Source organism: Lithobates pipiens, unplaced genomic scaffold (genome assembly GCF_037356315.1).
Source record: "Lithobates pipiens isolate NorthernLeopardFrog02 unplaced genomic scaffold, aLitPip1_a1.2 Scaffold_19, whole genome shotgun sequence".
Lineage (NCBI taxonomy): Eukaryota > Metazoa > Chordata > Amphibia > Anura > Ranidae > Lithobates > Lithobates pipiens.
This window is the reverse complement of record NW_027507764.1, coordinates 541,542,863-541,559,882: the sequence shown is the minus strand read 5'-3', so window position 1 is coordinate 541,559,882 and position 17,020 is coordinate 541,542,863. Positions and strand designations below refer to the sequence as shown.

Sequence of the window (17,020 nt, the reverse complement as noted above, 5' to 3'; positions counted from 1 at the left end):
TGCTGAGAGGCTGAGCCAGGTCCCGGTCCAGGGCTGTGGGTGGATCCTGACCATATTGTCACGATTTTGCCCCAGCCCTGTCTGCTGATAATGGGTCGCAGGAGTGCAGAATGAACTGCACTACTGTAATCCACAGGAGAAGTACAGTCAAACGAGTTTTGCCCGTACTTCTCCTTTAGGAGAATTCAATACTCTTTAGTCTGTACTTATGCCTACTCAATTACATATAAAATGTTAAAAAAAAGCAGCATGTTAAATATATCCAGTTTTTGAAGAAATATGAACATTAGATCAAGAAAAACATTGGCAGAACGCCTTTTTTTTTTTCTACAGATAGGTCAATGAATTTTGAATGTTTCCTCTCTATTATAGATCCATGATTTATAGTTGACATGTACTGGCATGGCAATACAGTTAGCTGTATTCATTCAGTACAAGCTTTAAACTGATCAGACAATTGTCCTAGTGCCGGTGTAAAGTCTCCCTCTACTTCCTGATGACATTCATTGAATTAGAAGAAAGAGATGGATGTCGGTTGCTGGCCGATCTATATTTCCAACAGTAGCACAGTAATGTTATGAGGCTTTCTTAGTCCTAGCCCTATCCCTTTTTTTTAATGGAAAAAAGAAAAAAAAATACTAAACAGACTGCCGCCAAACTTTTCCATTCAAATAATGGATCATGTACAGGTGGTTTCAAGCTCAGAATGCGGATACAGTACATCTTTTTGATTTAATCTCATTAATATTGTCTATGTTATCTGCTTTGTAAAAATGTTATTTTTTGTTTCCTTAGTGCACTTTATTTATGTTCTGTTTATGGCAAAATGGAAAAATAGAAAAGACTTAAAAGAAGACAAAATATGTCAAATGTAATATATATATATATATATATATATATATATATATATATATATATATATATATATATATATATAATATGCAGTGCCTTGAAAAAGTATTCATACCCCTTGACATTTTCCACATTTTGTCATGTTACAACCAAAAACATACATGTATTTTTGGGGATTTTATGTGATAGACCAACACAGTGTTAAGTGCCACATAATTGGGAAGTGCAAGGAAAATGGTTTTCAAAATGTTTATACAATAATCTGTAGAACCCTCTTTTGCTGCAATTACAGCTGCAAGGGATGTCTTTACCAGCTTTGCACATCTAGAGAGTTACATTTTTGCCCATTCTTCTTTTCAAAATAGCTCAAGCTCTGTTAGATTGGATGGCGAGCGTCTGTGAACGGCAGTTTTCAAGTCTTGCCACAGATTTTTAATTGGTTTAGACTTTGACTGGGCCATTCTAACACATGTAGCACTGACCCCTGAAGGAGCTGCTGGTTTGATTGGGCTTACCGTTACCTTCTTCTCCTCGATCTGTGTCTAGGGGTTCCCGTGGTAGATGGCCCAGTAAACTCAGACTGACGACAGATCCACATAAAGGGATTTTTATTTGCAAAACGTAGACAACGAACAAATAGGATCAGAGGGTTAGGAAAGAAGTTCAGGTACTCTTAGTGTCAAAGTCAATGATGAAGGACTTGCTTACTTTGACTAAATCCAGAGAATAGCCATTCACAACCGGATGTTCTTTAAAGTTGGATAGTTCCTCTCTCACAAGGCCTAGCAGCCAACAAGGTGCTTTTCTCAGGAACAAGTCTCTGGCACAGACGTTGTTGTAGAACATACAGGAATACGTCTCTGCCACAGACAATGTTGTAGAACATGCAGGAAACTAACACTTATGGAACACTCGTGTGATACCTGGATCTTTCAGCCAGCTTGGCAATACCCACGAGACTGGATTCACTTAGGTACTTCAGCCCTTCCAGCCTCTTGCTAAGAAGCCAACCCGTACGTGGTCTTCTTCTGAAGAGTCCTCCCCTGGATAGCTATGAAGTTACTGGGCCTCTCCAACTACCGGAGACGGCACCGGACCACCTCGGAATCCTTCTTTAGTTTCCTTGCCTCGGGCTAGCCAGCCCCGAGACAACAAGGTTGGTGGATCCGCACCCCAGGCCATAGCCTTCCTGGGGGCTGGTCAGGAGGATCAGGACCATGGAGTCAGAACATACTTCTGGACCGGAACCCCAAACCACGTGACATCTGCATCTTAAGTACCCTCTCCCAGAAAGCACAGCAAGAGTGAAACTCCCACTGAGCAGGCTCCGAAAGAGAGTAAACTTAAAGCACCCAACTAGACTGTGGTTCCATGCCTGCCAGAAGAGACAGTACCCCTTGTGGCCAGGCTGAACATCCTATAGTCCAGTCAGACTGATGCTGAGATCCAAATTTAGAACAATTGTACCTGATCCAAACTGCAGTTCAGGTGTAACCTTAACTTTCAAAAAGTATAGCGCGTGTCAGTTATTTTTATTTTAATTTTTTTTCATTTATGTACCACTGGGGAGCTTTCCCTTCGCTTTCTGTCCCATAGCCAAATCAGGAAGTGAATGGGGAATCTCTGTAAATTAGGGGAATCCATTGAGGCCCCCTATGTCACCAGAACTAATGTCCCCATTGGAAGATTTGCCCTCTATTACTGTTCTGAGGACAACCCAAAATTTAGAATTTTCTTTTACTTTCAGTTTTGATTATAACGGTAAGCAGGGCAAATAGAGAGGGTGAGTCTCCCCAACCAGGACAGAGGTAGCAATACAAACCTAAAAAGGGATTCTAATCCCACTCCACTCTATCCGAGGCTCATGGGGGGGAGGGAGTATTATAGAGAGAATCTCAAAGTCTTATTTACTTCTCCTCCATCCAGTGTTAAAATCTCCAGCCATATAGTATAGTATAGACTCTGCGTCAACATTTTATTGTATTAAGGCTCTAGCCTCAGCCCAGATTTTTTCAATTTTTTTTAGAGGCACTTGCGGCCCATATGTGTTAGCTCTTATAGGGGCAAGACCTTGTCAATCATTGATTTCCACTGGGAGACTGCTGGGGGTTCAGGTTGTGTCCATTTAGAGAGAATAGCATTTAGAGAGAAAAAGCCACGTAAAATACAAAAAGTTTTTTTATGGGTAGTATAAGCCACCATGTCACATATACCCTGTAGGAGCACAAGTGTGTCCACCATTACTTTCCTGAAGCCCTGAATTAAGGGACAGGACCATACAACATGCAAGAATGTTCCTGTCTCTTGCGTACACTTAGGGCAGGCTGTGTAGGGTATATCACATAGAGGCGTTGAGAGATGTAATTCACCTTATGCAGACATTTGAGTTGGGCAAATTTGTCCTTAATATGAGGGAGATATACTGCTGGATCCCCTCGTCCCAGTCTGCATCAGTCAAGGTTGGGATGTCTTACTGCCAGGAGTGGGAAAGTTCTGCCTTTAGTTATTCTTTAAATGTTGCAAACAAATCTGCCTTGGTAACTTTAAATTTTTCATCTTTAATTTCTTTTTCATAGATATGGTCCGGAAAAAGAATCCCCCTCTAAGAAACGTTGCAAGCGAAGGTGAAGGACAGATAATTGAGTCTGCTGCACCAGAGCAAGAAGATCTTTTACGGAACTCAGAAATTCCCACTGATCCGATGCAAGAAAATAGTGAACAGGCTAATTCTGTGGAACATAACAGTGAAGATCAAGGTTTCCATGACCAAGAACCTTCTTCAAGCTTTAAAAAAGACTGTGAGGTTTTGGGAAATAACGAGAGACGTGTACTCAACTACAGCCACCTCAAGGGCAGAAACATTGTCTACGATGAGGTGACAGAGAGGAATATGTTGACTCTGTCCTCTTCAGATCCTAGGGCTGCCTCGGAGCCCTTAAAATCACCCCTAAAGACTGAAAGTGATGACACTGCAGATTTAGTCTCTGCTCCACTTGGAGATATCTCAGAGACCAGAGAAGAGAATGACTTTTCACCAAGGGCTGCAGACCTCACGGTGCAAAATGTTAAAATAGACTGTCAGAACTCTAGTCCAGCCTCGGTGGCCTCTGAAAACCTACAAGTGCCTTTAGATGGGAGTTCAGGGCTGAACAAATCCCAAGCTGTTGTGTTGGTCAATGACAATTCTGAGTCTGCACCTTTGTCCCCAGAGCTTCAGGATTTCAAATGCAACATTTGTGGCTATGGATACTATGGGAACGATCCCACAGACTTGATCAAACACTTTCGCAAATACCATCTTGGCCTACACAACCGTACCAGGCAAGATGTCGAACTCGACACCAAAATTTTGGCACTTCATAATATGGTACAGTTCAGCCAATCCAAAGATTTCCACAAGGTGAATCGTTCTGTGCTTTCAGGTGTCTTACAGGACATGAACTCTCAAAGGCCCGTTTTGTTTAATGGAACCTACGATGTGCAGGTTAGTTTTTTTTTTTTTGCTCAACAAGTAAATCTTTTCATTCCATACATTTGTTGTTTTGAAGGACTGTGAAAGTTAAATGAAGAATTACATTATGTTTAAGATCTGATTAAAACTTCTCAACTGTATACATAAAAATACTATATAAGTTGCCATTTTAAACTAAATTGGGCAATAAAAAGGAAATGTTTATCTCTGTGGATTAGGGAGGAGAATTCAGCGGTATGATGACTGTGCAGGAAGTCAGCTATGTATTGTTCCCCTTCTTTCCATTCTTTTTAGTGCTTTCTGTTCTTATTATATAAAAGAGGTATAGTATGTCTAGTGTCCCTTTTGCAAATTAAGATTATCTAGCTGATCATGACGGATCTTATAATAAACAGCTCATATGCTTTACAATATATTCCTTTAACGTAAAGTGGAACTTCACTCTCCCAATCAACACTGATTATTTTTAATCCTCATGCTGCTAGCATTAGCAAATAGATAGGAAACTATATCATACTTTCTGGTTTACCTGCCTAGGCAAATGATGTCATACACCCCAGGAGTCTTCAGGAAGGGAGCTGTGGTTTTCTTAGCTAAACACACCCTCCTGCCTGCATGCCTGAGCTAAGGGCAGATGGATTCCAGAAAGTAAATGCTACATGAATCATTTGCCCTTATTTGAGATGGCCATGGCCAGAAATGCTGGGGGGGGGGGGGGGGGGGGATTTCAAAGTGATTTCTTAACAAAATAAAGCATGGAGACATGGATGGATGGGGGAGATTGGTTTGAATATTAAAAATGAATGAAATTGCGCTTTTGGTTTGTGGTGCAGTGAAAATCCGCTTTAAAGATGTTCTTCAGCCAGGTTTCCAAATACTAAAAGTCAACAAAAGCTGTAGTTGCTGACTTTTAATAAACAGACACTCTCCTCTCTAGGGATCCAGCGCAGCCCTCACCCAGGCGGGTTCCTTGACGGTCTTTGCGTCCCAGGCTCTGGCATGTTTACTGTGAGAAGCAAATTGTGACTCCTAGCGAGTCACAGTCAGCTTCCCACAATTTATGTGAATGCTTCCTCAGCCAGATCCAGCCCACCGCTTGGATGCCTGTCAAAACTAGGTACCTACTCCTTAAAAAAGTGCAAAACTTTTAAGTGGGGAGTAGGAAGAGCAGAACTTCCCCTTTTGCTTTGAAGCCTAATTGTACCCTTAAGTCTGTATTAAACCCAAAAGAGAAACATTTATTATATTGCAGCATAAAGGGGAAGTCCACCCTAACACTAAAATCGATACATCCACGATCTAACACTAACCTATTTAGCCCTGTAAAGAAGAAATCAGTATACATACCTTTTTTTTGAAGCTGCTCCGGTCTCCAGCGGCAGAAGCTCTGCAGAGGACACAGCAGACAACGGCTGCGAAATTAATGGGAAGTGACGTCACCCACAGACTTACTATGGGGCTTCCGTTGACGGCTGTCTCCTCTGCACCCATTTCCACAGCAACGCTGCCACTGATAGCTCAGCATGTGACTGGACTAGAGCAGCTTCAGAAAAGGTATGCATAGCGATTTATTTTTTACAGGGCTAGATAGGTTAGTCTTAGATCGTGGATGTCTGTAGATGTAGATATTTTAGTGTTAGGGTGGACTTACCCTTTAACAATTCTTAGATATGATAGCTATAGTAGTCACATTTTTTAGTCTTTTTTTCCATTTATTTGAACCTAGTGATCCATCCAGTATGTCTGTTATTTTTAAAAATACTTTAACAGGTCAATCTGTCTAGCAAAAGTGGAGGTTAGAGGGTTGAGACAAACCATTTAACACTGACAGGGGTGTTTATAACGGTCATCTTTTATTTATTTATTGGAAACCTTGATCTCAAAAAGGAAAAAAACTGTTGCTGTAATTACTTAAAAAAGTGTAAGCCCTTGTACACACGGTCGGAGATTCCATCGGAATGTGTCCTATCGGACCCTTTTGTCGGATATTCCGACTGTGTGTGGTCTGCATCGGACTGTTTCCGTCGGAATATCCGTCGGACCAAATTTTCCAACTTGCTGGAAATATTTTCCGACAAACTGCTCCGATCGGACATACTCCGATCATGTGTAGAGAATTCCGATCGGACAAAGTGCCACGCATGCTCAGATCAAATTCCTACATCAAAGCTATTGGCTACTAGCGTGAACGTAGCCCCATCGTAATAAAATTACGTCATCACGTTCTGAAAGATCAGATTTTCCGACAACTTTGTCCGACAGTTTCGGACAAGATCCGAAAGCTGGATTTGGTTGTCGGAATCTCTGACCGTGTGTACAAGGGCTTAGACGGAGTTCAGCTTTAATTTTTTAAATCGTGTCCATCTACATCTTCTAGTACGTCTAATACTACCCTCTTCCCAGATTGACAATGCTGCTTTTCAAAGGTGTCTCCATCCTTGGAGACACCCTGGTTGGTCCATCAGTTGAAAATAAAGGGTAAGCCTAAAAATAATGCAGCCACTACATCTAAAGCTTGGTAAGGTAAAATATATTACATTATTGTTTTTAAGTTAATACAGCTTTCATTTTTTTCTAACTCAAATGCAGTCAAGCAGGCTAACAGGTTTTATTATAATATATTTCAAGCTGCTCTCTGTTGACAGCATGCTGTTGTTCTGGCCTGCTGCTTCTACACAGAACGCAATGGTCCCAGTCTCCATTGGTCTGATAAACCCTTTGCACGGTGCTCTAGTCAACGCTGGTCAAGGAGCATGAGCAATGTTGGTTGGAAAATTATAAGGGGAGCATGCGGTTGTTCTAGTGATCCATTGTATTGACCTTGAGGTAGAACTAGGCAGTTTCTGACAGGGATGTTGGCAGTGGAATCAAGCAAGGGAAGCTTAATGTATTAGAAAAAAATGAAAAGTTGAACTAACACCCTACATCTTCCCCATCGCCTGATCCCCACTGAACCTAGGTCCATTGGTCCTAAGCTGTCAGTGCAAATGTAGCCTGCGTAGCAGTCCGGGGATTTGAAATCCCTGCTCTTCTACCTCTTTTCTGTTCAGAGTTTCTGGGATGGATCAGAGCGATTCTGATTGGTCAGCGTTGGCACAGAGCATCGCTCTAATCTGTCCCAGAAGTGCTGCAGAGAGTAGAGGAAGAAGAGCAGGGATTTCAAATCCTTGGAACGCTACACAGGCTGCGTGGTCACTGACAGCTCAGCACCCAGGGAGGTAAGTACAGCGGTGACCAGGGAGGAGGTGGAGAGGGTTTATGGTGTTGGTTCAATTTTTTATTTTTTCTGAAGCTAACCCTTTAAAACTGATTCAGATCTACTGAACCTACCAGCAGTATCAGTAGCTGTAGACTTGGGTGGACTTGCCTTTGAAACATCTATTCTCTATTTTCTGTACATTGAGCAGACCTACAAAATTTGAGAATGTTATCCTTGTATCCTGGAAATCAGTTAATATGTTTGTTGAAGGGAAGGGGTGGACTGAGTGAAGACATTTGACAGAAGAGGAAATTCCGACCATCACATTGACGCTAACTTTGGACAGTTGTTAGTCCTCTTCAGGAGCTTCCTCTCCGTAGAGTCTCAACATACCATATGCAATTCTTCTAATGTTCTTGGTTAAGCAGCACACGCTGAGATGTGTACTTCTTCACAACATACAAAGCAGCATGTTTCCTAAGCTGCAGCATAATAGTTCCTGAGTTAATTTCACACATAATAGGTGAAAATACTGCTTAATGCATGTGTACTGCTAGTAATCTGATAATCCTTTGTGAATGATTATTATTAGTGATATGCTCAAAGCTTCATGACTTTTCTCCCTCCCATGCTTGCTGTACTAATGCTTTTATGTATTGAGTGTTTCTAGAGGATGCCAATTGTTTTTTAAGAGTATTCAACCACTTGTATGAATGCAGAAGGCAGTTTGGATAGGCTTCGTATTTTGCCAGCAGTGTTACTTAACTCAAACAAAAATGACCAGATTCAGATTTAGGAGGCAGATTAAAGGAATACCCCACTGTTAGATTTCATTCACATGGCAATTTTGTTGATGGAAGCAGCAAAGGAGGATTTTTTTACTTAAAGCGGTAGCAAACTTCAAAACTAAAAAAAAAAAGGGCTCCCAGGTGGTTTAAATCATAATGTACACTATTGTTGGAGCTTCTAACTTCACCCGGTCTTCCTTCTGTGTTGGTGAGCTCTGGCCGTTTGAGTGGCTGAGCTGTAATGACGAGGCACAGAAGTCACGGTCGCAGCACAGCGCTCTCAATGGACTCCAGTATGCCGTCCCCTGAGAGCGCTGTGCTCATGCGCCGGTGATGTTACTGACCTCTACAAATGAGAATATCTCCTAAATGGTACACATTTAGGAGATAGTGACTCTACCTACAGGTAAGCCTTACCTGAATGTACAAGTCACGAAGCAGACTTTACAACCGCTTTAAAGGGGAATTTCAGGCTCTGACTAACCTAGCTTAAAACAACTCCCCCCCCCCCCCCCCTCTAACACCTATTTTAACTAACCTGTGGACGGAAAATGCTTATACTTATCTATTCTCAGGTAAGTATAAGGTGCTCAGGTACTCCTGTCTGGTCAAGTTATCAACTCCCAGTACCCGGCTTCAGAGGAGGGACAGCTGACAACGGATCCCCCTTAGTAAACCTATTGTTGATGTCACTGAATTGGCATTGCATCCATTGTTGGCGCTCTCTCCTCTTCCCTGTTGGGGAGATAACATGACCAGACCAGAACACCCTGAGAATAGATAAGAATAAGAATCTTCTTTCTAACATAGATGTTATAAGGGAGGTGGGAACAGTTTTAGGCTTAGTTAGAGCCTGGAATTCCATTTTAAGTTGTTATGCAGGTCTCTATTTTTTTGAATAGTACATATGTTAATATCAGATTACGTGCACTTCCTATAAAACAAAGTAACCAAAAAATGCAAATTAAAGACTTTATAACTAATGCAGTCATTCTAAATTAGGGCACCTAGGTGTATTTTCTGGGCGCAGTGGCATGCACCTGTATTCCCAGCTATTAGGAAGGCTGAGGCTGTTCCATTCATCATATTGGAATGTGGGTTCACCATCACTCCAACAACATAGGTTCTAGATGCTAAACTTCAACTAATACATAGAAGTAGCACTGGAAGACATTTGTTTCACCCTTCAGACTGATCCCGTTATATAGCATAAAAGCTGGAAAGAACCAGTGCTGAAACAGGAAGGACCTTTCAGGTGGACCATGCACATGGGAACTTTTTTTTTAACTTATTTTTCTTAATCTAAATAATTTTAAGTGCTATTTGGAAGTAAAGAACTGCAGACACTGCCGTGAAAAAATGATTACTGCACTTATGTTGGGACTCCTATAGAATAAAACCTTTAAGCTATAATTAAACTAAATGTAAAGCCAGGCTATTTAAACTGTACCTCCTGCTGATCTACCAGCTGGAATATTCAGCAGGCAAAAATACTCCTCGGCTGGACACCAGATAAGTTATTAGTCTGAGTCAGACATCTGTGTCCAGAGAGTATACGTAGGTGTCATTTAGACTGGATGATTGCATCCAGCTAAAGAACTAATCCAACCAAATGTTCAGATGTCCATTTCATCGGTGTCTTGTGCGTTGGAAAAATGCTAATTTTTACCGCATAGTTTTAGACAAAACTTGTTTTCAGTCGAGCGAGCTCTTTTGTCTAGTTTTTGTTACTGTGTTTGTATCTGTTGGGGAGATTTCCCATCACTTCCTGTCCCGCTGACCACAGACTGCAGGACAGGAAGTGAGGTAGAATCTTACTAGCTGAGATAGAGACCGCAATAAAAAAAAAAACCTGACGGAAGTTCCAGTATCCAGCAAAGTGCATGAAAGCAGATCTGAAGTTAAAGCCTAGGCTAGGCTCACACCCAACAAGTCTGAGCACGTGGGTCTCCACATGTTTTCCTGCACATCGTGTGTAGGGAAGCCCATTCATCTATAAGGGCTTCCCTATGCCCAAGAGACTTGGAAAAAATAGTCCCTGACTCTTTTCCAAGAATGCACCAAACAGCATGGTGCTGCGGCACCATGCAGTTTGGCGCGCACAATAAAAAATGCATGCATTGGTAAATGCACAGAAGAGCCATTAAAATGAATCCGCTAAAGCACACACGATCCTAACATACAAATGTGTGAATCTAGCACAGGTGTAGCTAATAAAAAAAAAGAAAAATCAGCACAAAGAACATTTACAGTCAGTAGGATGTGTTTCTTGTGCTGTTTCCTCTTCTGTTAGTATAAATCTTCCTCTGTTCATGCCCCCACCTCTGCTCTGATCTTCTGGGGGGGGGGGGGGGGGGGAGATAGCTATCAATGACTCTTATCAGTGACTTACTATGCCCACCTTTTCCACCCAACTGCTTCATTCCCAGGATTCGTACTACAACTTCTATGAATGAAGCACAATTTAAGAATGGAGGGCGGGCGGATGATTGATAGCCCCACCTCCTCCATTCAACGACCCTTACTTGTATTAATTAACACCTCAATGAGAGATTATGGTGGCAGGGGTGGAATGGTCATCAACAGAAGACGATTTCTATTAGAAGAAGAGGAATCAACATACTGGACACATCCTACTGACCAAGTTATATCCCTTGTGCTGAGGTTTCAGTTTTTCTATTTTAGCTATGCTAAGGCCGCGTACACACGGGCGGACTGTTCGCCCAACTTTGTCCGCTGAACAGTGTTTGGGCGGACAGTCCGCTCGTGTGTGGGCTTTCAGCGGACAGTTTCAGCGGACAGTTTGACGAACAAGGTTTTTCGGAAATTCCGTAAAACTGTCCGCTGAAACCTTGTTTCAGCGAACAGTCCGCTCGTGTGTAGGCTTGTTCGTCAAACAAAGTTGCGCGCATGCTCAGAAAGGATTTTCACGCCGAAAGTTATAATGCAGTGTATAGGACGTCGTATTTTTCGTCCCGTCGTACGTGCCGTTCACGTCATCGCGCACGGTTTCAGCAAACTGTTCGTTCGTCGTGTGTGGCCATGTCCGTCCATGCTAATTTTGAGCGGACTGTTTGCCGAAACTGTTGGACGGACAAAGTTGGGCGAACAGTCCGCCCGTGTGTACGCGGCCTTAGGCTTTAAAAAAATTGCTAGTAAGCATTTTTTTTTTTTTTGGGTAAAGTAGATTCTGTACATTTCTTCAGCCAAAAATACTTTCTCTTGTATCCAGCAAATTGTTTGTATGTACACTGCCTGCAACACATACAGTATCTCACAAAAGTAAGTACACCCCTCACATTTTTGTAAATATTTTATTGTATCTTTTCATGTGACAACACTGAAGAAATGACACTTTGCTACAATGTAAAGTAGTGAGTGTACAGCTTGTATAAGTGTAAATTTGCTGTCCCCTCAAAATAACTCAACACACAACCATTAATGTCTAAACCGCTGGCAACATAAGTGAGTACACCCCTAAGTGAAAATGTCTAACTTGGGCCCAAAGTGTCAATATTTTGTGTGGCCATCATTCTTTTCCAGCACTGCTTAACCCTCTTGAACATTGAGTTCACCAGAGCTTCACAGGATGCCACTGGAGTCCTCTTCCACTCCTCCATGATGACATCACAGAGCTGGTGGATGTTAGAGACCTTGCACTCCTCCACCTTCTGTTTGAGGACTGACTTGAGTACAACCAGCCTGTCTGATTTTTTACATTCAATTACTGGTAGTGGCTATTGTATTCTGACCGCCAGGAAGGCTCCCCTTTGCCCCTCCACCGGCAGAACACAATAGCACTGCGATAGGCATCCCCCCATCAACCCTGACTGTGTTGATGAGGGAATCAAATTATTTTCTTTTCTTTCTACCTGTGGTAGTAAGAAAGAAAATCGAGTAATCTATGTGCTACCTACACCTAACTGGTGCCATGATAATGCTACTCCATCAGGCAAGCACTGAGGTTGCAACATCACTGGCCATCCAGTGGCTGAAGAAGAAAGGTACGGGGTATGGAAGAGGAATCTGAGATGGCAGGGGCAGCAGTAGAGTTGGAGAGGGAGAGTGCAAAACTGAAGTATTTTTGCCATATTGTGCAAGCATACTTTAAAAACAAAATCAAAACATGCATTTGCAAAAAGAAAAGGCTGAAAGAAAAGGTGGGCATCAGGTTGATTTTTGGATGTGGTTGGGAGTTCCTAACCTTGTCAATGGCAAGGGAAAGGAAAATAAGGAACCCTGGGCACTAATGGAGACCCGCTCTCATCTGTTTTCCTGAAACATCTACTTCCAGATTACTATTTTGGTATCCCATGAATCGTGTTCCTCTATATCAGGGTTTCTCAACTAGGGTTCCTCTAGAGGTTGCTAGAGGTTCCTTGAGCAATGAACAGTATCTGCCTCAAAGATAAGTTTCCACTGACACCATTGGTCTTTTTAGCTATCTATAAGGGGGTCATTCTTCCTAATGGCCACCATTGTAAGGAACATTCTCCCCACTGACCAACACAATGTATCATAAGTTGTAGATATAGAAATTTTTAGCAGGGGTTCCTTGAGACTGAGAAGATATTTAAATGGTTCCTCTATGTTGAAAAGGTTGAGAAAGGCTTCTCTATTGTATTGAAACATTTTCCTTTTGTATTAATCAATTTTTTTCTGGGGTGTTGCTTGTTTTGTTTTTAATTGTTTAGGGTTCCAACCCTCTGTCACGCTATGGAAAAAAGTTGCCCTATTGCTGTCCATGACCCCATTGTAGATATTCCCGGTGCATGTTGGGTTATGCATTATTACTGCCTATGGGGTACAGAGAAAATAAGTACAAGAAGGACTACTCTTAGACCCTAGAATCAAATTTGGTTGCAACGTCCGTGTCCACCAGTGTTCACAAGCTGGGACCCATTGCTTAACCTTAGCTGTAATCAGTGCAAACCACAGGACGGGAGTGCACGCACGAGATCAAAAGTATCATTCACAGTTTAAATATTCTTTATCCATTACGCCAATATAAAATTATTACATTATGTGACCTTGTACGTTAAGATTAATCCTTGCATATCGTGGCTTATGAAACATGAATTATGCATGCTGGAAGACTAGTCAGAAAAAGCTCAATAATTCCTGTGGCTAAATTATGTTTGTCTTGCCCGGGACAGGCTGCTTCGGTCAGCGAGTGCTGAAGAATTTTTTTACCTGATTAAGAAAATGTAATTCAGTGCTGTGCTTTTTTTCCGACTTTTTAGAATGTAGTATGAAATGTGCAGTAACCCATGAAAACTAAGCTACAGTTATCTGAAATTTATTCTAGTTGCTGTAAACCGATGACAAAACTGGTTGCTTTGGGTTATTGAAATTTGCATATTGTCATTGCTCTATGCATTGACCCTATTGGACAAGTTGGCATTTGATTTATTAGGACTGTAACTGCATTATTGATTATTACCTTCTATTTGTCCAATATATATCTGGTTAGTTTTTTTGGGGGGGGGGGGGGTGTAGAGATGTTAGGCAGCCAGAAATACTTTAAGGTGTCACAGTCAGGGGTGTATCTACTGCAAAGCAAACAAGGCGCTTGGTTTGGGCGTCATCTTTTCAGGGGGTGCCGCTGTCCCCCAGGCAGAAGGGCAGATGCAGCTCTTACCTGCTTCCTGTCCTTTTGGTGATTATACCTGGATGATTCTTGCAGCTGCAGGCATCACCCCAGTATTGTTTTTTAGAGCCAGCGGTCAACTCTTTTGTAATAGCTATCTGAACGGCTTACTAGCCGCTTGATTGCTATTACAAGCAGCGGTAGGGGAAGAGCCCTCCCACCACCTTTCACTGCTCTCTGGAAGTAAACTTCCAGTTTACTTGGAAACCATCAGCGCCAGTTTTTAAGACTCTAAACCATTCAAAAATGTCGATCTTGGTGTTTTGAATGCTTTTAAGTGCAGAGGAGGGATTTGGGGACTTATAGACCCCAGATCACTCTATAAAGAGTACCTGTCACATATCTGTTACTGTCACGAGGATGTTTACATTACTTGTGACAGCAATAAAAAAAAAATTAAAGCAACAGTGTGAAAATAAAAAAATTAAATAAAGGAATAATTAATTTTTTTTAAAGTGCCCTGTCCTCTTGTGCTCGTGTACACAGGCGAACGCGCATGTCGTTCCCGCATGCATGCAAACAGTGATCTCCCCACATGTGAATTATCACGCGAATGTCAGATCATGGGCAGTAATTCTATTTATGGCATTTGGACTAATCATGTCTCAGGGAATGAGGAAGCCACAGCTGTTCATTATGAAGGGCTGCAGCTTTAAAATTAGACACAAGAGGGGTATACCATGGCTGAGGTGGGACAAATTTATATGGGGGTGGGGGGGGGGGGTCGCCCGATTTTAGACTTGCCTAGGTCAGCACAAAACCAAAATAACCACTGGGTTAAACTAAACCAGTGGTTCTCAACCTCAGACCTCATGTACCCGCAACGGGAAATGTTTTGGGAACCTCCCTTAGATAAAATAGTTACAAAGAGAAATCCCCCCCAAGTGGTTCTCAACCTCAGTCCTCATGTACCCGCAACGGGAAATGTTTTGGGAACCTCCCTTAGATAAAATAGTTACAAAGCGAAAGTACCCCCCCCGTACTATGGGACTTTTAGGGCAAACTTTTGAAAACACAGTATTTTGAATCATGAAAACATTTATTATTGTAAAAAACAATGGTGTAAAACAACACCGTACATAAAACAGCAAATATTATACATATAGTATGAGAAAAAAAACTTCTCCTATAGCCCGACGTGTTTCAGGAATTTCAAGATGAATCCCTTCTTAAGGCACATTGGAGGAGATAACAGTTGGAGATGCTCTGGAATAGAGAAAACAAAGTCTAGAATCTAAGGATAAAACAGCAGATGTTGCATAAAAATATGGGACAGCCAAAAAGATAAGATAGATAAAATAGCTCTTATCAATACTATGTCATTGATACTGATTTAAAGCAGCTGTACAAACTAAAGGAAAACCTGAAAACATGGCCCGTTGGGGGTAATGAGGACTGAGCTTGAGAATGACTGAGCCATTTCTTTGGGCTGCCTTTGCCCACAATAAAGGGAAATTTGAAATTGTATATTTTGGGGGGGGGTTGTAGTTTTGGGGCGCACACCCTAATGCAATAGGCTGCATACATAAATGCACAGTGGTAAATGACACTCTCCCTCCCTCCTCCTTCTCCAAGTCCTCATTTTGCTAGACACTATGAGGATGGGATACAAGATGGTGATTGATGGAGGCTTCACCTCCCTGTTAGTCTCAACACACACACACAGTGGAGGGGCGTAACACAGCCTGTGATTGACAGAACCTCTTCCAGATATCTTTACAGTGTCCACAACGTAAAAGCTATTGTCAATCATTATAAGCTCTTCCTACAGCAAGTTATTGCAAAAAAAAATTATAAACATTTGCTTTGAAATATAGATGTGTACAAAGCTTTAAAACACTTTGTTGCTGTTAATTATTTGTTTTAATTCTTTGCTCTGAAAGCATTTTTATGTCATGTGATCAGCACAGCACCAATCAGCACTGTGCAGACACAGATTCATACATCAGCAGAGCACTAGAAACTCCTCCCTCAGAACTTTCCCGGAGGACAGGGAAGACCTAGAAAAAGTCATGTGACGTCAGAACAGCAATGATTAAAGTGACTGTAAAGTCTTGTTTTTTTTCTATAAAAATACCAAACATGTACCTGCTCTGTGCAGTGGTTTAGCACAGAGCAACCCAGATCCTCCGCTTCTTGGGTCGCACTTGGGCTGTCCTGGCCCCTGCCTCCTGTTGAGTGCCCCCACAGCAAGCAACTTGTTATGGGGGCACCTGAGCTGAGTCACAGCTCCTTGTGTCCATTCAGACACAGAGCCCCAATTCGGCCCCACCTCCTCTCTCTCCTGTTTGGCTAACTGACTTTGATTGACAGCAGTGGGAGCCAATGGTGCCACTGCTGGGTCTCAGCCAATCAGGAGGGAGAGTCCCAGACGGCCGAGGCACTTGTGGACATCAGGTTATTTGAGAGCATATCACTGGCTACACACTGAACTGTGATAGACCTAATAAAGATCTCAATTAAAAGTTTTTTTTTTTTATATAAGATCACTGTAGATCCGAGGGGGGCATGAGAGGAAAATAAAAAAACAGCATTTTAGCTTGCACATGATTGGCTGATAAAATCAGCAGAGCTTCCACTTATTTCAGATCCACCCCTTAGATTTAGAGCGACTGCACTTCAAAGTGCACTTTAAAGTGGTTGTAAACCCTTACAACACACTTTGACCTACAGGTAAGCCTAGATTAAGGCTCACCTGTAGGTCCAAGAAATATCTCCTAAACCTACATGGTTTAGGAGATATTTGCGGAAAGACAGGCACCGCTGTCTACGGCGCATGCGCCGTAGACAGCAGCGCACAGGCGCACTTAGCGTGCCACGGTCAGCGGCGATATGCTGCGAGTGGCGGCTCCTGTGCGCATGCGCGGGAGTGACATCATCGCGGCTTCGCCGAATGACAGCGGCGGAGCAGCAAGACCCACCGAGAAGATGGATGCTCCGGACTACAGGGGACAGCGGTGACTTCGCTGGCTCCTGTGTCAGGTAAGTGACACATAATGGACTACTATGCGATGCATAGTAGTCCATTATGCTTTACCTTTGCAGGGAATGAAAAAGGA

At 42.3% G+C, this 17,020-nt stretch overlaps 1 protein-coding gene across 3 annotated transcripts in view; it reads left to right on the top strand.

Annotated features, from left to right (window-relative positions):
* TRPS1 (transcriptional repressor GATA binding 1) overlaps positions 1 to 17,020 on the top strand; it is a 399,923-nt gene that overhangs the window by 106,367 nt on the left and 276,536 nt on the right. For all 3 annotated transcript variants that reach the window (XM_077493239.1, XM_077493238.1, XM_077493240.1), the window contains one exon: positions 3,429 to 4,336. In XM_077493239.1, coding sequence (XP_077349365.1) covers positions 3,431 to 4,336 — 906 coding nt within the window. In that variant the 5' untranslated portion in view covers positions 3,429 to 3,430. The remainder of the gene's footprint in view (positions 1 to 3,428; positions 4,337 to 17,020) is intronic.